Source organism: Equus asinus, chromosome 5, assembly GCF_041296235.1.
Source record: "Equus asinus isolate D_3611 breed Donkey chromosome 5, EquAss-T2T_v2, whole genome shotgun sequence".
NCBI classification, from domain to species: Eukaryota; Metazoa; Chordata; class Mammalia; order Perissodactyla; family Equidae; genus Equus; species Equus asinus.
The window spans coordinates 71,600,079-71,624,657 of NC_091794.1; the positions used below are offsets into that span (position 1 = coordinate 71,600,079).

Sequence of the window (24,579 nt, forward strand, 5' to 3'; positions counted from 1 at the left end):
AACTCTCAATAAAATGGGTATAAAAGGAAAGTACCTTAACCTAATAAAGACCATATATGACAAACCCACAGCCAACATCATACTCAATGGGGAAAAACTGAAAGCCATCCCTCTGAGAACAGGAACAAGACAAGGGTGCTCACTCTCACCACTCTTATTCAACATAGTATTGGAGGTTTTGGCCAGAGTAATTAGGCAAGAAAAATAAATAAAAGGTATCCAAATTGGCAAGGAAGAAGTGAAACTCTTGCTGTTTCAGACAACATGATTTTATATATAGAAAACCCTAAAGAATCCATCAGAAAACTATTAGAAATAATGGGGCTGGCCCCGTGGCTGAGTGGTTAAGTTCATGCACTCTGCTGCAGGCGGCCCAGTGTTTCGTTGGTTTGAATCCTGGGCGCAGACATGGCACTGCTCATCAAACCACGCTGAGGCAGCGTCCCACATGCCACAACTAGAAGGACCCACAACAAAGAATATACCACTATGTACCAGGGGGCTTTGGGGAGAAAAATAAAATCTTTAAAAAAAAAAAAAAAGAAAACTATTAGAAATAATCAACAACTACAGCAAAGTTGCAGGATACAAAATCAACTTACAAAAAAAGTTGCATTTCTATACTCTAATAACGAACTAACAGAAAGAGAACTCAAGAATACAATCCCATTTACAATTGCAACAAAAAGAATAAAATATCTAGGAATAAACTTAACTAAGGAGGTGAAAGACCTATACAATAAAAACTATAACACATTACTGAAAGCAATCGATGATGACACAAAGAAATGGAAAGATACTCCATGCACATGGATTGGAAGAACAAACATGGTTAAAATATCCATACTAGGGGCCGGCCCGGTGGTGCAGCGGTTAAGTTCGCACGTTCCGCTTCTCGGCGGCCCGGGGTTCACTGGTTCGGATCCCGGGTGCAGACATGGCACTGCTTGGCAGCCATGCTGTGGTAGGCGTCCCACGTATAAACTAGAGGAAGATGGGCACGGATGTTAGCTCAGAGCCAGGCTTCCTCAGCAAAAAAGAGGAGGACTGGCAATAGTTAGCTGAGGGCTAATCTTCCTCCAAAAAAAAAAAAATCAAAAAAAAAAAAACAAAAAAAAATCCATACTACCTGAAGCAATCTACATAGTCAATGCAATCTCAATCAGAATCCCAATGACATTCTTCACTAAAATAGAATAAAGAATCCTAAAATTCATATGGGGCAATAAAAGATCCTGAATAGCTAAAGCAATACTGAGAAAAAAGAACAAAGCAGGAGGCATCACAATCCCTGACTTCAAAATATACTACAAAGCTATAGTAACCAAAACAGCAAAGTACTGGCACAAAAAGAGACACACAGATGAATGGAACAGAATTGAAAGCCCAGAAATAAATCCACACATCTTCGGACAGCTAATCCTTGACAAAGGAGATAAGAACACACATGGAGAAAGGAAAGCCTCTTCAATAAATGGTGCTTGGAAAACTGGACAGCCAGATGCAAAGGAATGAAAGTAGATGGATATAAATGGATGAAAGACTTGAAGGCAAGATGTGAAACCATAAAACTCCTAGAACAAAATATAGGCAGTACACTCTTCGACATTGGTCTTAGAAGGATCTTTTCGAATATCATGTCTACTCAAGAAGGGAAACAAACAAAAAAATAAACAAATGGGACTTCATCAGACTGAAGAGCTTCTGCAAGGCAAAGGAAACCATGAGCAAAATGAAAAGACAACTCAGTAACTGGGAGAAAATATCTGCAAATCATGTATCTAACAAGAGGTTAATCTCCAAAATATATAAAGAACACATACAACTCAACAACAACAAAAACAAACAACCCAATCAAAAAATGGGCAGAGGACATGAGCAGACATTTTTCCAAAGAAGATATACAGATGGCAAACAGACACAAGAAAAGATGTTCAACATCACTAATTATCAGGGAAATGCAAATCAAAACTACAGTGAGATATCACCTCACACCTGTTAGAATGGCTATAATTGCCAAGACAAAAATAACAAATGATGGAGAGGATGTGGAGAAAAGGGAACCCTCATACACTACTGGTGGGAACGCAAACTGGTGCAGCCACTGTGGAAAACAGTATGGAGATTTCTCAAAAAACTAAAAACAGAAATACCATATAATACAGCTATCCCACTACTGGGTATTTATCCAAAGAAGTTGAAATCAACAATTTAAAGAGACTTATGCACCCCTATGTTCATTGCAGCATTATTCACAATAGCCAAGATGTGGAAGCAAGTCAAGTGCCCATCAACTGATTAACAGATAAAGAAGACATGGTACATATATACAATGGAATACTACTCAGCCATAAAAGAGGACAAAATCATCCCATTTGCAACAACGTGGATGGACCTTGAGGGTATTATGTTAAGCTACATAAGCCAGACAGAGAAAGATAAACACCATGATTTCACTCATATGTGGAAGATAAACAAACACATGGACAAAGAGAACAGATTAGTGGTTACCAGAGGGGAAGGGGCTGGGGGGTGGGTATAAGCGGTAAAGGGGCACACGTGTATGGTGACTAACAAATAATAATGTTCAACTGAAATTTCACAATGTTATAAACTATTATGACCTTAGTAAAACAAAAAAAATTTAAAAATTTAAAAACGATTGTAAGAGGGAAAATGTATAATAATGAGTTCAGTCAGATGTCTTTTACCCAAATTTGGTTGATTCCAACAGCTTTATAATATCTTACATGAAATACAGCCTCAAGTTACCTTTTCATATAAATAAAAAACTTTTGTAACTGGAATGTTAAATACTCTAAACCAATTTCATTGCCTGTATGTTTTATTCAGTGATCAACACTTCTTTAGCCAGTAATAACCCCTCAAATCAAGCAATCTGGCTCCTCAAACTATAAGCATCTTCAATTCAATCATTTTCATATGCTTGATAAAAAGAAACAAGTGTCTGTATACATCAGTTCTGCAAACAATTTAAAACAGAGAAAATGTCCTTAATCACTAAAATAAGCCTTATTAATATTTAATATATGCATTAAAACTTACATTTTAAGGAAAAATTTTCTGATAGCACTTTGTACATAACTCTACTATAGCATCTCTCACACTGGATTAAAGCTATTTTTAAATTTGTGTCTCCTCTCCACTAGACTAGAATTTCTCAAGAGCAGGGGCACTAACTCAGGCATCTTTAAAAAGTACTTAGTAAATGTTTTGTCTGTTTTTTTGGTGAGGTAGATTGGCCCTGAGCTAAAATCTGTTGCCAATCTTCTTCTTTTTCCTTGAGGAAGATTGTCGCCGAGTTAACATCTGTGCCAATCCTCCTTTATTTTTTCTATGGGGAATGCTGCCACAGCATGGCTTGATGAGCAGTGTGTAGGTCCATGCCCGGGATCTGAACTAGCAAACCCCGGGCTGCTGAAGCGGAACGTGCACACTTAACCATTACACCACCGGGCTGGCCCCTGTAAACGTTTTCTGAAATGGATCAATTCCTCTGTTTAAAAAAACTTCTATGTACCTTCACTGGATGTTGAGTACTGCAGTTCAATATAGGAGTCTTAGTTCAAGGGAGGAGTTTAGGCTAGAGACAGAAAGTTAGGAGTCATCAGCACATAGGTTTAAAGACTGAGGCATGGACCACTCCAATATTTAGAGGTCTGAGAGAGGAGGAAGAACCAATAAAGGAAATTGAGACTGAGCAGTCAGAAAAGTAGGAAAAAAGCCAGAGAAGTGTGATATCCTAGGAGCTAAGTAAAAAAAAGTATTTCAAGGAGGATAAGATCAGCTGTGTCGAATGCCACTTTAGATCAAGACTGAGAAGTAATACTGGGTTTAGCACATTTCCAGTCATTCTCAGGAACTGGGAACCACAGCTTGGCAGACAACCCCAGAATCTGGGAATGAGGTGGCCAAGAAACCTAAGAATCCTAGTTGTGGAGAAGTGGAAGGTTCAGGAAACTGATGGTGACAGAAGAGCAAATTGGGTGGGGAAGAAGCGATGACAAAGTTGGAAATGCTATGGTATGAAAACCCTCTGTGTTGGGACTGAGAGGAAAACAAACAACTAAGACACTCAGAGGCAATGAGATGTGGTGGAAAGGACACATGCTTTGGAATCAAATAGTCTGAGGACCCAAGGGCAGGCTCCAATATCAATGTGACCCTTAAGAAAGGCACTCCCTTGGGGCCAGCTCCATGATGTAGTGGTTAAGCTCATGTGCTCGGCTTCAGCAGCCCAGGGTTCATGAGTTTGGATCCCAGGCGCAGATCTACACATCGCTCATCAAGCCATGCTGTGGCAGCATCCCCCATACAAAATAGAGGAAGATTGGCATAGATGTTAGCTCGAGGCCAATCTTCCTCACCAAAAAAAAAAAAAAAAAAAAGAAAGACAGAAAGAAAGAAAGAGAGAAAGCCATTCCCTCTCGCTGAGGACAAGAATACTTCCTTCACAGAGTCAAGAGATCAAAATAAGTTATCCATATCAAAGTGTAATACACAGACTGTTTGTTCTTTATAACCACCCACTCAGAGTACCACATAATGCCTTATAAAGAATACTGGAGAGTCACACTGTCTCTATTTCTTGCACCCTTTAGTGCAGCCTAAAAAACTGAGGCATGTAAAGCCAAAAAGTCAATCTAAACTAATGAAAAGCACCACCACACTAAGACAATCATTTCAGCCAAGTTTTTCCATCAACTTTGCAATAGTGGACAATTCTAAAAAGGGAGACACGGCAATCTCACCTCTCTTCCCTTACCATGACCTATAGTTTTCCAGTTCTCAAATCAATATTCAAACAAATAATTTAAAAGAAACACCAATTTCTACATATAGTTGAATAAAGAGCAAAGTTGTAATGATCTCTTTTTTAAAAATTATTTTAAAACAATGATTGTCAACTTTGGCTGTATATTGCAATCACCTAAGGAGCTTAAAAAACACTGATGCCCGGGTCCCACTTCCCTGTGGTTCTGATGTAATTGTCCAAGATCCCCAGGTGATTTTTTTTAATAAAAAATTTTTTTCCAGCTTTATCAAGATACAACTGACATGTAAGATTGTCTAAGTTTAAGGTATACAACATGATGAGTTGATACATGTAAATATTGCAAAATAATTACCATGATAAAGTTAATTAACACATCCAGCATCTCACATAATTACATTCTAGGTAATTCTCATTGTAGTCAAAGTTGAGAATTACTGCTTCAATGTCTACAGAGGTGGAAATTAGAGAATGATGGCCAATAAAGTAGATGTTTCCTATGGCCAAGATTTCAAAGCAGTAACAGTTCCATTTGTGAAATCAAACTGTTCCACAAAAGCATTGTGGTATACAGATGTCCTACTAGCCACAATTTAAAAACGTAGGCAATTCACTCTGTTGGTTGTAAGAAGAATCAGCAAAAATCATACTGTTCTGGGATCACAACTACTATAGGATTTTCCCCTTGAGAAGATTATTTAGCTTAATGTACCGGCAACACATTTCCTTCATCCTTTGGGATGCAGGTCAAGCTTACCTCTTCTAGGAAATCCTTCCTCAACTACCAGCACACAGGGATTTCTTCCCCTTTAATTTTTACAATTCTTCGCTGTCTGATCCATTTGTTAGAGAGTTAAGCAACATTAAAACAGTAATTTACATTTTTATGCTTCCTTCATCAACAAGCCCTGTGCTTGAAATCTGTCTCGTTCCATAACAAGTTGTTAGGTAAGTTCCTCACACTTCTAGTTGCCCTGCACCTGGCTGACGTGACCTGGCCACACCTGGCCCTGGCACCTACTTCTCCAGCCTCATCTTATCACTCTGACTTTCTACTGTTGAGCTCTAGCCACAGTGGCCTTCTTTCAGCTCCCTGGATATACCACGCTCCCTCCAACCACACACCTTTTGCATTTATTATTCTCTCTGCCTGGAATGTTGTCAACCAAGTTGCTCAAGATCTCCACTCATTCATCAACTTCTCGGAGAAGACTTAAACTAAGTTGAGTCTCTCTGGTAAGTATTCTCATAAATAGCACTGTGTATCTTCCAGATTCTTAGCAGTTTAAAGCATATATGTGTGCATAGATTATATAAATACATATGTATGATACACAAATATACATATTTAAAACACACACACAGCATATATTTGAATGTTTGACTCTATTACTAAATTACAAGCTCCATGAGGGCAAGACCATGTCTGTTTGGCCTCACCATCAAATCCACCATGTCCAAAACAGTGGCTAGTGCACAGAGGTACTTGACAAAATATTTATTGAATGAATAAATAAGAAAGTGACTCAAAATCATTAATCATTTTCTACATTCTTTTTTTTTTTTTTGAGGAAGATTAGCCCTGAGCTAACATCTGCTGCCAATCCTCCTCTTTTTGCTGAGGAAGACTGGCCCTGAGCTAACATCCATGCCCATCTTCCTCTACTTTATATGTGGGACACCTACCACCGTATGGCGTGCCAAGCAGTACCAGGTCCACACCCGGGATCCAAACCGGCAAACTCCGGGCTGAGAAGTGGAACGTGTGTACTTAACCGCTGTACCACTGGGCCAGCCCGTCTACATTCCATTTTTTTAATTTTTTATTTATTTTTTTGAGGAAGATTAGCCCTGAGCTAACTACTGCCAGTCCTCCTCTTTTTGCTGAGGAAGACTGGCCCTGAGCTAACATCGTGCCCATCTTCCTCTACTTTACACGTGGGACGCCTACCACAGCATGGTGTGCCAAGCAGTGCCATGTCCACACCCAGGATCCGAATCGGCAAACCCCAAGCTGCCGAGAAGCGGAACGTGCAAACTTAACTGCTGTGCCACCAGGCCGGCCCCTACATTCCATTTTTTAAAGTCTAAATTTACAAATCTCAGAACTGAGATGTTTATAAGATGTTTATAACTAATCTTTCCTTCTTTTTTGAGATCAGTGATCGTTGCTCAAAAAAGATACCTTGCCATTTTGGTCACAATATCCACTTCTGGGCCCTCCCTGACTCTGTTCCAGGTAGCAACAAAGGATGCTTCTGCTTAAGCGTTACAGGTAGTAAGGAAAAAAAATGGGCTCTGGAACAAGACTGATGCAGATCCAAATACTGGTTCTGAACAATAGTAAATCATATAATTTCTATGAGTCTGTGTTTTCCATATATAAAATGGAGTTAATACCTATCAATATAAAGCATCTAGAGGATACAGTGTATCCTTACCTGTGATCACATCATCACCACTCCTATCAGACTAAGCTCCACGGAGGCAGATCCTATATCTTTTTAATTTTTGAATCCCAAGCTGTACCAAGCCCAATGGATGTTTGCTAAACTGAATTTAAACCATTAGGCATGAGAAACCTTAAGAAAAGCAAAATTTTACCATTTCTACAGTAGAGATCTCCCTGGAGAACTTGATCTCCCATTAGATCCTTGATTCAATAAGGAGTTTCTCTGAAGTGATCCATTAGAAATGGTATGTGTAAGTGGCTCAAAATATCTAAACATTATCATCATGAGAACTATCATTTATCCAGGGCCTACTATGTGACTTGCACTTTACATGTATAATTATTAATTTTCAGAAGAATTCTGCAAGATAGAAATGATATCTATTTTATTAATAAAGAAACGGAAACAAAAGAGTTACATGATAGTTTGCTCTGGGTCATAAAGCAAGTAAGCTGGGATTTTAATTAGGACTCTGACTCTAAAGCAAGGCCTTTCCACTATACAATGACCTGTTTCATGAACTTGTTCCATATATTAGACATTCATCTTAAAGGAGCCTTATGCAACTAAGACATTGGTCAGCCTGACAAAATAATACATTTTTAAAGTCTAACCTTCAAATGTCCTTCGCCTGTGAGGAATTCAGAGTAACCAGCATCAGTGGCCAGCAAACCTACAAACTGCATGCTGGGTCGTTGTTGTATAAAGGCTTCAACAGCTTTATCTGTCACATGCTTTCTCCCAGAAACATCCAGGGAGACAAGGTTGGGTAGGATATCCTTTTGTTCTAGTAAGCGAAGAGCTATGTCTGACGTAAACTGTTTATCATCTGAAATATCAAGATGGTTCAGATGTTTTAGTTCCCGAACAACATCCAGTATCTGAGTAGTTGTCATTTTTAAACATTTCAAGTGGTGCATGGTTAAAGACTTGAGTCGGTCTTTGCAAGCCAGCAGAGCCGTGATGTCTGTGATCGAGGTGTTAGAAATATCCAGGCTCTCTAATCTTGGTAATGAGGCAACTTCAGCCAGGTCTTCATTATAAAAGAGAACGTTGGTGATGCTTAATGCTCGAAGGCCAGAAAGTCGGCTGAAGCACCGCTCATAAGGATCTTCGAGGGAGAGAGTTAATGAGTTCAGCACTAGGCACTGGAGATTCTGCTGGATCCATTTGTTACTGCCAAGCCCACTGATGATGTCTGTAATTGTGATGTCAGCATTCACTCCTGTGGCATCAAGTTCTACCAACTTGTGGTGGCAGAAAGCTTTCCGGAAAGCAACAGCAGAGATCTTGGCTTTGCGAATGCAAGCTCGCTTTAAGCGCATCTGGTTGCCCCTAAAAATACCTACAGTTCCATCATTTAGTAGACCTGGAAAAAAAAGAAGCAGCACTTTAGCTTCAAAAAATGGTTAAGGAATAGCTAAAATTTCCAGCATACTTTCTATCTCCAAAGCACTCCCGTATAACAATATTTCATTTAATATACATAACAATTCAGTGAGGTAAAAATATTACTTACAATTTATAGATCAGCAAAATGGGGCTCAGAAAAGTAGCTTTCCAAGATCACAGTGCTAGCAAGTAGCAAGTGTGGTAGACATTACTGATATTCACTAACATCTGGTTCGCCTCACCTTCCTGGACACATGAACAACTACATTTTCCAGCCCACCCTTGGACTTAGATGAGACCATGTGTCTAGCTCTGGCCAATGGGCTACAGGCTGAAGAGCCAGTGCCTGATTTTCCATGCTATCTTTTCCTGCCATGACAAATGAGGAGCCTTCATGTTCTAGACAGTGTAGCTTTATGAGCGTGGAGCCTCCACCACCCCGGATCCTGGGGCAACCATCAACCAGAACCCTCCATGGACTTGCAGCACTTCTGTACCATGAGTGAAGTATAAAGTTTGTGTTAAGCTGCTGGATCTGGGGGGTTAATATGTTACCAATGCATTTCTAGCCTATCCTTTAAATTCACTATACATTATTATACACACAAACACATATATACACACACATATAAAGCAATGTCTATAACTCATTATTAAACTACTAGCTAGATCTGAAATCTCATCAAAAGGATCTAGAGGTTATAGTCCCTCCCTGTCAGATGAACTCAAATAAAGTAGACACAATAACCTCTTGAAGTCCCTTAGAGATCTACCTAACTACCAATTAATAACACCAGAAGCATATGATGCTTTGGGGCCACATCTACCCCAGGAACAGCACATACCAACTAAACATTGACTGTGGGAGAAATAACAGCCATGCCAATCAAGGGTAGTCTAAGAACAGTCCAGGGCCAGCAAACAGTTGGCACCAGGTAAATAAACAGACTGGAGTCAAGGGAAGAACTCTAAGCGGCCCCTCAGCAGACTCATACTAAAGATACAGCTCAGGCTGCCAGCCACTCACCCTTAAATTAGAACTGAAGTATTTTTTGAAAGGGAGCACTGCTCTCTAGTGGATTTTGAAGATTTAATTATCGTTAAAGAGTTAAAATTTAAAAAAAACTTTTACAAAACCTGTCACATTGGACAAAAATGACTAATTATATGTTAAGAATTCCATTATTCTAGGGACCAGCCCGGTGGTGCAGTGGTTAAGTTCGCACGTTCTGCTTCAGCGGCCTGGGGTTCGCCGGTTCGAATCCCAGGTGCAGACATGGCACCGCTTGGCAAGCCATGCTGTGGTAGGCGTCCCACATATAAAGTAGAGGACGATGGGCACAGATGTTAGCTCAGGGCCCGTCTTCCTCAGCAAAAAGAGGAGGATTGGCAGCGGATGTTAGCTCAGGGCTAATCTTCCTAAAAAAAAAAAAAAAAAATTCCATTATTCTAGAGCTATGCTGTCTAATACAGTAGCCATTAGTCCCACATAGCTATTGAGCACCTGAAATGCAGATAGACCAAATTGAGGTATGCTCTAAGGATAAAATACAGGCCAGATTTTGAAGATTTAGTACAAAAAAGATAAGAACGCAAAATATCTCATTAATAATTTTCTATATTGACTATGTTGAAATGGTATTTTGGATATATTGGGTTGAATAAAATTATTAAAATTAGTTTCACCTGTTTATTTTTACTTCTTAAATGTGGCCACTAGTAAATTTAAAATGAGAGACATGGCTCTCATTTGTGGCTCCTGTTATATTCCTATTGGCAGTCTATTCGAGACAGTCTTTTAAACTAGCTGAACTCCAATTCAGGGGGTAAATTTGACGGTGGGGGTTCCATCTACTGAACACTTATTAAACAATTACTATATGTCAAACACTACCAAATGTTGTGGCTACAAAGAAATATGAGGTATGCCCCTATATTCAAAGATACAAAATTCCATGGAGCAAAAAAGTCTCAAACATGGCAAATCTCAAATTGAGATATATGGTATACCAGAGCCAAGTACAAAGTACATAGAAGAAAAGAAAAGGAAGCAATCCAACACGCCTAGAGATCTGGAAAAGATTTGATGGAAGAAGTGATCTTTGAGCAAGTCCTTCAAAGATGAAGGAAAAATTCAAACATGGAGAAAGAAGGTGAGGGCTATTAAAGGAAGAATAAATGGCATAAACAAAACCTTAGAATACATTTATCGAATCATTATGTTGTACACCTGAAACTAATAAAATGCTATATATCAATTAAATCTCAATAAAAAAGTGCAAAAAAAAAGCTCTTAGAGATGTGAAAGCACATCACATGGTTAGAAAATGGCTAGTAGTTCTATATTGCTTGAACATAAACAACTAGAGCTATAAGATGTTTCTTTCCCTGATAAAGAGGGAAAGAAGAACACAGATAAAGACCTACATATGAGTGAGAATGTGATGCATTTCTGGAGATTTAAATATGCAAGTGAAGTGAGACAAGAAATGAGGCTGAGGAGGTGAGTTGGGGCTAGACCACTCCGAAAGGTCAAGAGAAGAATATGGTTATACAAACTGATGTATCCCGTAACACGGACTACCCCTCTGCAACAAAAAGGAACAGACTAACACACACGACAATGCGGATGAATCTCCAGAGAATTATACTGCGCCCAAAAGTCCAATCCCAGCTACGGACCTTGGAACCCAAAGAACAACATGGTGGAGTTCCTGGGTTTTGTTCTTGCCCCATACATCCCAGACTTGAAGAAGTTGGCAACCCAGAAACGTCAACAAGCAGACAAAAAAAGATCCAAAAAAATCTGCTCACTCTAGCCAAAGCACCAGGAAAGGGGTAGACTAGCAAGACAGAAAACTTTTAGAGTAACTAACTCACTTCAGCCAAACACCACAGAAAAAAATTGTGGCCCCACCCTCACTCACACCAGCAAAAGCCAAGAGGGGAGGCTAGACTTTCACCCTCGCTGGGCTTTAACTAGTTGCCCAATCTCCCAACAGGGAGGTGTTAGAGAAGGCATAGTAGGGAGCCAGCGCTTTCATTTGTGCTGGGTGCTAAGAGCCACTCTCTCCCCTGTGACGTCAGTGGAGCCATCTGGGGGAGCCTGGACTTTCACACCCACCTGGCAGCAATGAGGTGCTCCTCCTCCTCCCTGCTTGGGGGGTGTCATAGGAAGCCTTGTGAAGAGTCACGACTTTCACCACTGACCAACAGTAATGAGGCCACCGCGCCCCAACATGGTGTCAGTGGAAGCCAACTGGGAAGGGAAATCAGGTATTCACACCCCTCTCAGCTAGGGAGGCATCAGTAGAGTCCTATAGGGAAGCAGAACCCCAACCCCTGCACAGGAGTAGTGAGGAGCCCCACATCTTGGGTGTCAACAGATATCAAGTAGGAAACCAGAACATTTACCCTAATTACAAGCAGTGCCTCCACCCTCTGCTGCTGGAGTGGAGTGAGAGACAAACTAAAACAGAAGAGTCTCATAACATAGTACCTATAATGTCTAGATTTTAATCAAAAATCATCGTCGTACCAAGGACCTATAAGATCTCAAACTGAAAAAAGACAACCTATAAATGTCAACACTGAGGTAACAGAAATGTTAAAATTACTTGACAAATATTTTAAAGGAGCCATCACAAAAATGCAGAAGTGAGCAATTACTAATATGCTTGAAACAAATGAAAAATAGAGTCTCAGCAAAGAAATAGAAGATATAAAGAAAAACCAAATGAAAATTTTAGAACTGAAAAATACAACAATGGTTGGGTTCAATGACAGAATGGAAGGAACAGAGGAAAGAATCAGTGAACTAAAAGATAAAACAATAGAAGTTACCCAATCTAAGCAACAGAAAAAAAAGAGACTAAAAAAATACTGAACAGAGCTATTTGTCATTGAAGTCCCAGAAGGAGAGGAGAAAGTGGGTGGGGTTGAAAGGGTACTTGAAGAAATAATGGCTACATACCTATCAGCTTGGCTCAAATAAAAAACTAGTAATAACACCAAATGCTGGCAAGTAGGTGGAGAAACTAGATCAATCATATGTTGCTGGTAGGAGTGTAAATGGTACAGCCACTCTGGAGGACAATTTGGCAGCTTCTTAAAACCCAAACATGCAACTACCACACAACCCAGCAACAGCATTCCTGGGTATTTATCCCAGAGAAACTAAAACTTATGTTCACACATGTTGTACATGGATGACTACAGAATAATAATAGTCATAATATTGGATATTATATTCATAATAGCTAAAAACTGCAAACAGCCCAGATGTCCTTCAGTGGATGAATGGTTATACAAACTGATGTATCCCGTAACACGGACTACCCCTCTGCAACAAAAAGGAACAGACTAACACACACGACAATGCGGATGAATCTCCAGAGAATTATACTGCGCCCAAAAGTCCAATCCCAAAAGGTTATCTACTGAATGATTCCATTTTTATAACGTCCTTGAAATGATAAAATTATAGAAATGGAGAACAGAAATGGTTGCCAGGGCTTATGGAGGGGAAGGAGGCAGGAGAGAAGTGAATGTGGCTATAAAAGGGCCACATGAGGGATCCTTGTGGAGCTGGAAATCTCGACCATATCATGTCATAGCCTGGCGGTCACACCGTACTATGGTTTTGCAAGATACTACCACTGGAGAAAGAGGCTCATCTGTGTTATTTATTGTAACTCCATGTAAATCAACATGTAAAACATGTAAAAAATGCAAAGTTTAATTTTAAAAAAAGAGATAACTGAGGAAAACTTGAAGGTGTGTTGACATGGAGTTAAGGGAATTCCATCTGATGGCTTCAATTTTCTTGGCAAGGATAAATAGCAGAACGTCTGAGAAGAGCAAAGAACACCTGAAACGACCGTTGGGAGCACTGGGTAGCTGATCAGGAAATACTCAAGAATTCCTGGGCAGTGCCAAGAAGCCCCACCTTTATATTGCCTCCTTATGCAGGTCTCAGCCTCGTTATTGCCTCCTTGGAGAAGCTTTCTCTGACCAGCCAAGCTAAAGCAGATGCCTACCTTTTTTATCCTCCCTTAGAGAACCATGTTCTTTTCCCCTCGGAGAATCTACCACAAGTTGTAGCTCAGGTTTGTTTGCTTCTTAATTGTGTCTCCCACTGGACTATATGCTCCATGACGGGCAAGATTCATGTTGTGTTCAATATTGTACACTCAACACCTAACACAGTGCCCGGCATGCAACAGGTGTTCAACAATTTTCTTCTTCTCTGGAGCTTCCTTCTCATACATTTTACTTTTATTGGGCTTCTGCATCCACTAGTAACTCCTTTCACAATACATTAAGGACATTCCACTAAGGACCCTTGTAAAAATCAAACATAAAAAGAGACCCTGAGTTAAGATCAATGTTTTCCTTGTTTATGCCACAAAATAAATTCACACTTTTTTTTTTGAGGAAGATTAGCACTGAGCTAACATCTGCAGCCAATCTCCTCTTTTTGCTGAGGAAGACTGGCACTGAGCTAACATCCATGCCCATCTTCCTCAACTTTATATGTGGGATGCCTACCACAGCATGGCCTGCCAAGCAGTGCCGTGTCTACACCCGGGATCCAAACTGGCAAACCCTTGGCCACCAAAGCAGAGCGTGCGAACTTAACCGCTGCGCCACCGGGCCAGCCCCAAATTCATACATATTTTTAAATGTTAGTTTTGTTTTTAACAGCTGAAACTTCAGACTCTTCAGTTAATTAAGACTGATTTTAATCTTATAGTGACTATCACAGTGCCTTACGAAATCTGCTCTCAAATTTTGAGATTGTATACCTACATTTAGTAAAATGGGTAACCCCTGACCTCTTTGGGTCAGTCTACATTAACCGAATTTTTCTAATAACTAAGTCTGAATAAGTGTAAATGCCTAGGTTCGAGAGTAACAGAATTAAAAGAGCAAGGAATTTAAAAAAAAAAAAAAAGAGCATCAGATCTAGAAACTAGTCCTGTGTTTTTGAGTCCTGGTTCCAACATTTATTTGCTAGTTGACACTAAACACTACACGAATTTCTCCACAAGTCTAAGATTCCTTATCTGTAAAATGTGAATTATATCTCCCTCACAGGAATTGCTGTGAAGATTAAATAAGGCAATATACATAAAGAGCATCTGGCAAACTGAAAGCACACAAATGTCATTAACCATATCTGAAGGACATCTTTCTAGATTACCTTTTCTTTCTTTTAAAAATAAACACACTGGGGGGCCAGCCCAGTCGTGTAGTGGTTAAGTTCGTGCACCGCTTTGCCAGCGGCCCAGGGTTCCCAGGTTCAGATCCAACGCATGGACCTAGCGCCACTCATCAAGCCACGCTGTGGCAGCATCCCACATAAAGTAGAAGAAGATTAGCACAGATGTTAGCTCAACAACAATCTTCCTCAAGCAAAAAGAGGAAGATTGGCAACAGATGTTAGCTTAGGGTCAATCTTCCTCACAAAAAAAGAGAAAAAATAAAAAAATAAAAAGAAACATACTGAAGAATCACCTGTCTTTCTCCATGAACAATAATCATACTTACTAACTGTATTTAAATGAAATCTTCCTTTGCTGTCACACTATCCACTTGGGTTATTAGTTAGCAGCCTGTCCCCTTCAGATTATCAACTCTTAATTTGCTATGGTCAGAGAACCAAGGTAATTAGGACTGTGTATATTTAAGAATCAATACACTCGGGCTAGCCCCGTGGCTAAGTGGTTAAGTTTGCCTGTTCCATTTTGGTGGCCCGGGGTTTGGCCAATGGGGATCCTGGGTGCAGACATGGCACCGCTCATCAGGCCATGCTGAGGCGGCGTCCCACATGCCACAACTAGAAGGACCCACAACTAAAACATACAACTATGTACTGGGGGGATTTGGGGAGAAAAAGCAGAAAGTCAAAAAGAAGACTGGCAACGGTTGTTAGTTCAGCTGCCAATCTTAAAAAAAAAATTTTTTTAAAAAGAATCAATATGCTCGGGTTTCTCAAGGGCTTCTTTCAATAAGTAAAGGACAGAGCCTAAATAAAAAGATTTTGCCCCAAAATATGTTTTACTTCTTTCTGGTTTAGGCTATAGAAAGCTGGGCTGACCAGGATTGTGACTTCCAAAATAAGTGGTCAGATAAGTGACTCCCAGATAAAGGGTACTAGTCTGGGAGTACAAACCTTCAATCACCTAGAAAATCTATTTTGCTGTTCAAAGATACAATCCATAATGTTTCAAAAGATAGTACTCTTTTCAATTTAATCCCAAACCAAAAGGCTGAAAATGTCAAAGTGCATCAATTTGGATTAGGTAGACAGTATAACACACAGGCATTATCATTAGATGGCAAAATTCTTATTCTGATTCCCGGCTCTTACACACACCTTTTTCTGGAAAATTTTTAGCACCGAGACACAGAATGAGCAAAGATTATGACATGAGAATTATAGATCCCAATAAATAAAACTTGTCAGCATCAGGCCTATCTTAACAAAGACTGCTACCAATATCATTAATCCTTCGAAATGGGTAAATAGGTAAAAAATTTTAAATGTAAATAATATGTTAAGTATTTTCTAAAATCATTATGTTATTTAAAAAATATATTACCAATTTTAAAAGCATTCATGGAACAACTTCTTTCTCAAATATTTTATTATGAAAATTTTCAAACACAGAAAAATTTATGAAACAGCTTTTAAAAATTGTGACAAGAATTGGCAATATGTTCTTTTGCATATTGTCAATAGTATCCACTGTTGATTGTTTGAAGGTGGATATCATTTTTACAAAGAAATTAAATAATTCAGAACACTTTTTGATGAATAAGACAGATAATCACATTGGAGTAACACAAATAGGGGCAGCAAGTTACTTCTCTGAACCTCAGTTTCCTCATCTGAAGGCAGCTTGAAAAGAAGCAGCAGAAAACACATTTTGATCAAGCATATAACCTCTCCTCTCCAAGATACTACTCTGGAGGACAATTATTTAGTTACACTTACTTAACACAACTACTTTCATTATTTTACCTATATGAAAGTATTTGCCACAGTGTCTGGCAATGTCTTACAAGGTTTCAATAAATGTTAGCTGCTATTATTAGCTATCAGTAGCTATATTTCAAAAGGGATCTGGCAAAGTTAAAACTTTAGTTAACATTTTATTCTTTTGTTTTATAAAACTTGTTATATGTATATATATTTAAATTGAATATGCTAAGCATTATCATTAAATTGAGACTAAAAAGAAACGTTAGCACTGGCCTAATCTCTTAAATTGTTGTGCAGTTTTGTATGGGACCTCTAACATATATAGTACCTACTGAAATTTACCCTAGTTCCTTTGGCAGGTTGGAAGAATTCAAAGAGACCATAGACTTGAGCAGTGAAAATCAAGGAGTGCAGATGTCTTCTTCTTTCTTAAATTATTCCAAAATGCCTCAATTACAGCCTCATTTCTCCCATCTTTCCTTGGAATGCATTTTCTGCATTCACGATTGATACATATGTATATATGTGTGTGTATATATAAAGTTACAATACAAGCGTATAGCATGACCTGGCATCTAGGAACAGGGATACCTTTAATGTAGGTGTAGGAAGGTTGTGTGGCACAGTGAAAAGAGCAAAGATCTGGAATCAGACACATTTGTATCTGAACCAAGACTTCACCATTTACTAGCAGTGTGACCCTTAACAAGTTACTTCTCTGAATCTCAAGTTCCTTATCTGTATATAAATGGGATAATAATAGCTACTTTACAGGATTTTTGAGAAAATTCAAGGAAAACATATAAAATGCCTGGCATGTAACAGGCAATCAATAAGTGCTAATTATTATTATTGCCACATTTTCATTCTATTTTATAGTTGTAGACAAATTACATTTCCTACTTGTAAGAGTTTATAAACCCTAAGTATACAAAGGGTATTGCATGTCTTTCAACTTAAAACTTACACAGAAGTACCAAAACTCCTCAATATACATAACCAGAATTTCACAGATAAGACTTTCTCAACTTATTTTCAGAATTCATTTTGGAAAATAGAAGTACTAAATTAGCTATTATTTTTGATTTCAAAAGTCAAAAGCAGAAACTAGTTTTCCATAACAGTATTTATTGATTCTCCCACTGCCAAAAGAAGATGTAAGGTATTTTATACCAGTGGACTTCTAAAAGGATATTTTGGAAGTTAGAGAAGTTATTTTTGCCATGAGAATGGCTTCCCAAAGCAAAAAAAAAAGAAAAGAAATGATTTGCCCAGATTAGAAAACAAAAATGCTTATTCCAAATTACACAGTAAATGGCAGGAAAGGCAAAAATAAATGAAATCCTTTTCCTGGAATCAGGCTCATCTAGCCTTTTCTGTTATTTCTAAGAAAATAATTAAATGGTACACCAGTACTTCAAAATCCAATGCCAATTAACAGCACATAATTTTTGTTTCCTCTGTTTATTTTTTACCATGAAAAGCCATGGTCTGAAGCAGTCGATCAGCCACCTCCTGTGGGAATACTCCAGGTTCCTGCAGACACAACGTTCCATCTTGTCTTTCTGAACAGAACTTCTCAAGGTGAGTAGTCAGGAAATTCAAGCAGATATCAAGTAAGGAATAGGGAGATGCCTCCTCCTTGGAACCCAGGTAGAAACATAAAGGGAACACAAAAGTCAACAAGTTTAGTTTCCAGAAAAGAAGACAGCAAAACATTCATTTACTCCTTCAACAAGTATTTTTACTCAGTGTCTATGTAATAAATACTGCATTTTTTTGGTTTGTTGTTAGTGCCATCAAGTTGATTCTGACTCCTAGCGCCCCTGTGTACAGCAGAGCGGAACCCTGCCCAGTCTTTTTTTTTTTTTTTTGTCTTTTTATTAAGATTATGATAGTTTACAACCTTGTCCTGCCCAGTCTTTTTGCTCCAGTCTCTCACTTTCCGGCACTATATCAGACAACGCTCCGCTGCTATTCTTAGGGTTTTCACGGCCAAGTCTTTCAGAAGTGGGTGGCCAGCCCCTTCTTCCTAGTCTGTCTTAGTCCCGTGAAAACTGTCCACCATGGGTGACTCTGCTGGTATTTGAAATACCAGTGGCATAGCTTTCAGCATCACAGCAACACACAGCTGTCATAGTATGACAAGTGACAAATGGGTGGTGTGGTTTCCCTGATCGGAAACGAATCCGGGCCGGGGTGGTGAGAGCACCAAATCTTAACCACTAGACCACCAGGAGCTGGCTAGATACTGTGTTTGGCAGTGGGAATACAACACGTAAACTCAGGTTCTCAAGAAGCATAAGAAGTGAAACATTTAAACAAATATTTACATAAATACTATTAAATCCTATAATTGAGGACATATTAGGTAGCATGTAAGCACATAGCAGGATGCCCTAATCAGTCAAGGATGGACAGAGAAGACCTCGGAGGCGCAGCAGATTAATCTTCCTAAATTACCCCTAAGACCCTCCCCTGCTCAAACCTTCGATGGACTTCCATGGGTCTGAAAACAAAATACAAAATTCTTAGATTCTTACACTGTTGCCTGAGTCCTTCCAAAATCTAGCCCCAGTTTACTTTCCAACTTGATCTCCCACAGAATCCCCAACCCAACTGGATAGTTCAAATATGATAAATTTATTTGGGTAAAAGAATTTGCTATAGGTGTTAGCATCCTAAAAAAGAAGAAGGTTAATTCAGTTATTCCAGTCTGAGGAACAAAGAACTAATCAAATAAGCAGAAAGATTAAAGTGTAAGGGTTTTAATTATAAAAATAAACACTCTAAATGTCCCCAACAACAATAATACAATGAAAATATAACTACAGCAGCTACCATCCACCAGGTGCTTTCTATACGACTCTGTGAGTGCTCTACGTGAACTAGCCAACATCTCATTGATTCCTCACCCCTATTTCACAGCGTACTCAGGCATTACCTTCATTTTTGCATACTGGAAAACTGGCTCAGCAAAGTAACATCTTTCTCAGCATTCCAAACACAGTAAGTGACAAAGTGTAGCTTCAAATCAAAAACTGATTCAGCAGCACAACCTTAACCACATTATACTACACATGTGGTATTTTAATGGCTGAATAATATGCATTCTTTAAAAATTAATGTTCAAAGGTAGATTAATCACATAGAAAAATACTCATAATACAAAGTAACGTACAAAAACTAGCTTATAGAACTTTCTCGACCTGATAAAGGACATCTATAAAAAACCCAGTTAGTATCATACTTCATATTGACAGTCTGGATATTTTCCCCCTAAAATCAAGAATAAGACAAGACGTCTGCTCTCACCACTTCTATTCAACATTGCACTGAAGGTCCTAGAATTAGGCAAGACAAAGAAATAAAAAACATACACATTGGAAAGGAAAAGTAAAACTACCTCAATTTGCAGATGACATAACCCTGTACAAAGAAAATCGTAAGGAACTAACACACACAAAAAAATTATCAGAACTAAAAAAAATAAGTTCAGTGAGGTTGTAGGATATCAGATCGATATAAAAATATCTATTCTATTTCTATACATTTACAATAAACAACCTGAAAATGAAATTAAGGAAACAATTCCACTTACAGTAGCATCAAAAAGAACAAATACGGACAAATTTAACAAAAGAAGCATAAAGTTAAAAAATTAAAGGCCTAAATAAATGGAAAGACATTTGTATTCATAGATCAGAAGACTTAATGTTGTTAAATTGATCTACAGATTCAATACAATTCCTACTAAAACCCCAGCTTCGTTTTTTTTGCAGAAATTAACAAGCTGATGTTAAAATTCATATGGAAATACAAGGAAACTAGAACAGCCAAAACAATCTTGGAGAAGAACAAGCTGGAGGGCTCAAACTTGTCAATTTCAAAACTTACTTAAAAGCTACAGTAACCAAAACAGTGTACTGGCAGAAATAGACATATAGATCAACAAAATAGAGTGGAGAGTTCAGAAATAAACTCTCATATTTAAGGTCAACTGATTTTCAACAAGGATGCCAGGACAATCCAATGGGCAAAAGAATAAGTTTTTCAACAAATGGTGCTGGGACAACTGGACATCTACATGTAAAAGGATGAAGATGGAGTCCCAACCTCACATCATATATAAAAATTAACTCAAAATGGATCAAAGACCTAAATGCAAGAGCTAAAACTATTAAGCCCTTAGAAGAAAACACAGGTATAAATCTTTCTGACTTTGGATTAGTTTCTCAAATATGACACCAAAAGCACAAACCATCAAAGAAAAAAACAGATAAATTGGACTTCATAGAAATGAAAAACTTTTGTGCTTCAAAGGTCATCATCAAACAAAAGACCCCAAATAGCCAAAGGAATTCTGAGAAAAAAGAAGGAAGCTGGAGGCATCACACTCCGTGATTTCAAAATATACTACAAAGCTATAGTAATCAAAACAGCATGGTACTGGCACAGCAACAGACACACAGATCAATGGAACAGAACTGAGAGCCCAGAAATAAACTCACCCATCTATGGACAGCTAATTTTTGACAAGGGAGCCAAGAACATACAATGGAGAAAGGAATGTCTCTTCAATAAATGGTGCTGGGAAAACTGGACAGCCACATGCAAAAGAATGAAAGTAGACCATTATCTTACACCACACACAAAAAGTCACTCAAAATGGATTACAGACTTGAATGTAAGACCGGAAACCATGAAACTTCTGGAAGAAAACATAGGCAGTATGCTCTTTGACATCAGTCTTAGCAGCATATTTTTAAGTACCATGTATGACCAGGCAAGGGAAACAACAGAAAAAATAAACAAATGGGACTACATCAAACTAAAAAGCTTCTGCACAGCAAAGGAAACCATCAACAAAACAAAAAGACAACCTAACAATTGGGAGAACATATTTGCAAACTGTGTATCTGATAAGGGGTTAGTATAAAAAATATATAAAGAACTCATACATCTCAATAACAAAAAAACTAACAATCCAATTAAAAAATGGACAAAAGATCTGAACAGACATTTTTCCAAAGAAGATATACAGATGGCCAACAAGCACATGAAAAGATGTTCAACATTACTAAATGTCAAGGAAAGCAAGTCAAAACTCCAATGAGATATCATCTCATGCCTGTCAGAATCGCTATAATTAACAAGACAGGAAATAACCAGTGTTGGATAGGATGTGGAGAAAAGGGAACTCCCATATACTGGTGGGAGTGCAAACTGGTGCAGCCACTATGGAAAACTATGGAAATTCCTCAAAAAATTAAGAATACAACTACCATATGATCCGGCTATTCCACTGCTGGTACTTATCCAAAGAACATGAAAATACGAATGCATAAAGATATATGCACCTCTACATTCACTGCAACATTATTCACAATGGCCAAGACTTGGAAGTAACCTAGGTGCTGATCAAGGGATGAAAGGATAAAGAAGATGTGGTATATAGACACAATGCAATACTACTCAGCTATAAAAAAGGATGAAATCTGGCCATTTGTGACAACATGGATGGATCTTGAGGGTATTATGCTAAGTGAAATAAGTCAGAGGGAGAAAGTCAAATACCATATGATCTCATTCATAAATAGAAGATAAAAACAACAACAAACAAACACAGAGAGACAGAGACTGGATTGGTGGTTACCAGAGAAAGGGGGAGAGAGAAGGGTGAAAGGGGTGATTAGGTACATGTGTTTGGTGATAGACTATAATTAGTCTTTGGGTGGGAACATGATGTAATCTACACAGAAATCAAAGGATAATGACGTACACCCAAAATTTATATAATATTATAAATCAATGTTACCACAATAAAAAAAAAAGGTCATCAAGAAAGTGAAAAGAAAATCTGTAGAACAGAAGAAAATATTTGCAAATCATACATCTAATAAGGAATTTGTATCTAGAATACATAGAACTCAATAATAAAAAGACAACTCAATTAAAAATAGGCAAAGGTCTGAATGGACATTTTTCCAAATACAAATGACCAATAATCACATGAAAAATGCTCAACATTATTAGTCATCAGGGAAATGCAAATCAAAATCACAATGAAATAACACCTCACACCCACTAGGATAGCTATAACAAAAAGGCAGATAATAACAAGCACTGGTGAAGATGTGGAGAAACTAGAACTCTCATACATTGCTGGTGGGAATGTAAAATGGTGCAGCCACTTTGGTAAACAGTCTAGCAATTACCATATAACTTAGCCGTTCCACTCCCAGGTATATATCTAAGAGAAATGAAAACATATGTCATATAAAAACCGGTACGTGAATGAATGTTTAGAGAAGCATTATTCGTAACTGCTGAAAAGTAGGAACAAGCTAAAGGTCTATCAACTGATGAATAGATAAACAAAACATAGTAAATTTCCACAGTGGAATATTATTCAGCAAAAAAAAAAAAAAAAGAATCCTGATAACATCATACAACATGGATAGACCTCGAAAACATTATGCTAAGTGAAAGAAGCCAGTTACAAAAGACCACATGATTCCATTTGATTTATGATTCCATTTATACAAAATGTCCAGAACAGGCAAATCTATAGTAGAGACAGAAAGCAAATTAGTGGATACCTAGGGCTGAGGGAGGGAGGGTTGGAGGACAATGAAAAGCGAATGCTAACAAGTTCAGGGCTTCTTTTTTGGGGTGATGAAAATGTTCTGAAATTGCTTGTGTTATAGTTTCACAACTCTATGAATATATTAAAAACCATTCAGGGGCTGGCCCCACAGCCAGAGGGTTAAAATTCTGCATGCTCTGCTTCAGCAGCCCAGGTTCACGGGTTCGGATCCAGGACACAGACACACACCACTCGTTAAGCCATGCTGTGGCAGTGCCCACATACAAAATAGAGGAAGACTGGCACAGATGTTAGCTCAGGGCTAATCTTTCTCAGCAAAAAAAAAAAAAAAAAAGAAAGAAAGAAAAGAAAAAGAAAAAAACCCCATTGAATTGGATATACTTTAAATGAGTGAGTCATATGGTATGTAAATTTTATCTCAATAAAACTGTAATAAAAATTAGTTTATAAAACTGTAAACACAAGACTAGAAATAAATACATCAAAATGTTAATAGTAGTTAACTCTGGGTGATGTGCTATCAGTTGTCTTCTCTGAATAAATCAAGCTTTCTATACAGCATGTGATTTCTATCATCAAAAAGTTATCATAAAATACTTACATGTTATTTTACAGTTTACAAAGTGCTTCCACATTGACATATTTGATTTTGTTGTAACTGAGTAAGGTAGGTATCAAAGCCACTATTTTATAAATGAGGAAACAGACTTCATAAATGGTTGGCCCAGTGTGGCAGACTGTTAGCTGCCAACTATAACATCTCTTCTTCCACATTAATACAATCTTTTATTTTCACCTGAGCACATAACTCCCTGTAATACAGCTACATATTCCAGGCTCCTCTGCAGCCAGATGTAACTAGGACACATTAGAAAAAATTCAGAGGAAATAATTCATCAAATTCAACTTCTGCCTCACAGAATTTTGCTTATTCTTATTTCCTGAATTGTCACTATGAATTCTTCCTGCTTTTTCTACTCTTCGTTGTATCATCCTCCTAAATTTTAAAATTCATCACCCAGATGGTAAATTACACCTTTCGCCTCAGTTGGTAAATTTCAAGATAATCTAATAATTTCGCAGAAGAGAAAATAAATCAAAGTTGGGTAACTGTCAGAGGGGAGACATATCAACATTCTAAGTACATAATTTTTATAAGTTATTTTAGCAGAACAAACCCAGGCAGTAATATATGAACACTCAGAGTATTTCATTAATCATTCTAAAAAAATTTTTCCAACTGGTAAAATTTGTTCAACACGGAACAAAAGCAGGTTTTTGGAACCCACAAATTTTTCTTTTCAAAGAAATTCCCCCTTATCTCTGTCAGTTCCTATTA

General features: G+C 38.1%; 1 protein-coding gene across 5 annotated transcripts in view; it reads right to left on the reverse strand.

Moving 5' to 3' along the window:
• ZYG11B (zyg-11 family member B, cell cycle regulator) overlaps positions 1 to 24,579 on the reverse strand; it is a 91,743-nt gene that overhangs the window by 50,948 nt on the left and 16,216 nt on the right. For 2 of the 5 annotated variants that reach the window (XM_014844299.3, XM_014844300.3), the window contains 2 exons: positions 18,106 to 18,271; positions 7,863 to 8,617 (listed from right to left, as the gene is read on the reverse strand). In XM_014844299.3, the coding sequence (XP_014699785.1) occupies positions 7,863 to 8,617; positions 18,106 to 18,271 (921 nt within the window). Of the gene's footprint in view, positions 1 to 7,862; positions 8,618 to 9,667; positions 10,060 to 13,679; positions 13,984 to 18,105; positions 18,272 to 24,579 lie in introns of all 5 variants that reach the window. The other 3 variants (XM_070509915.1, XM_070509916.1, XM_044770798.2) reach the window with 3 other exon arrangements.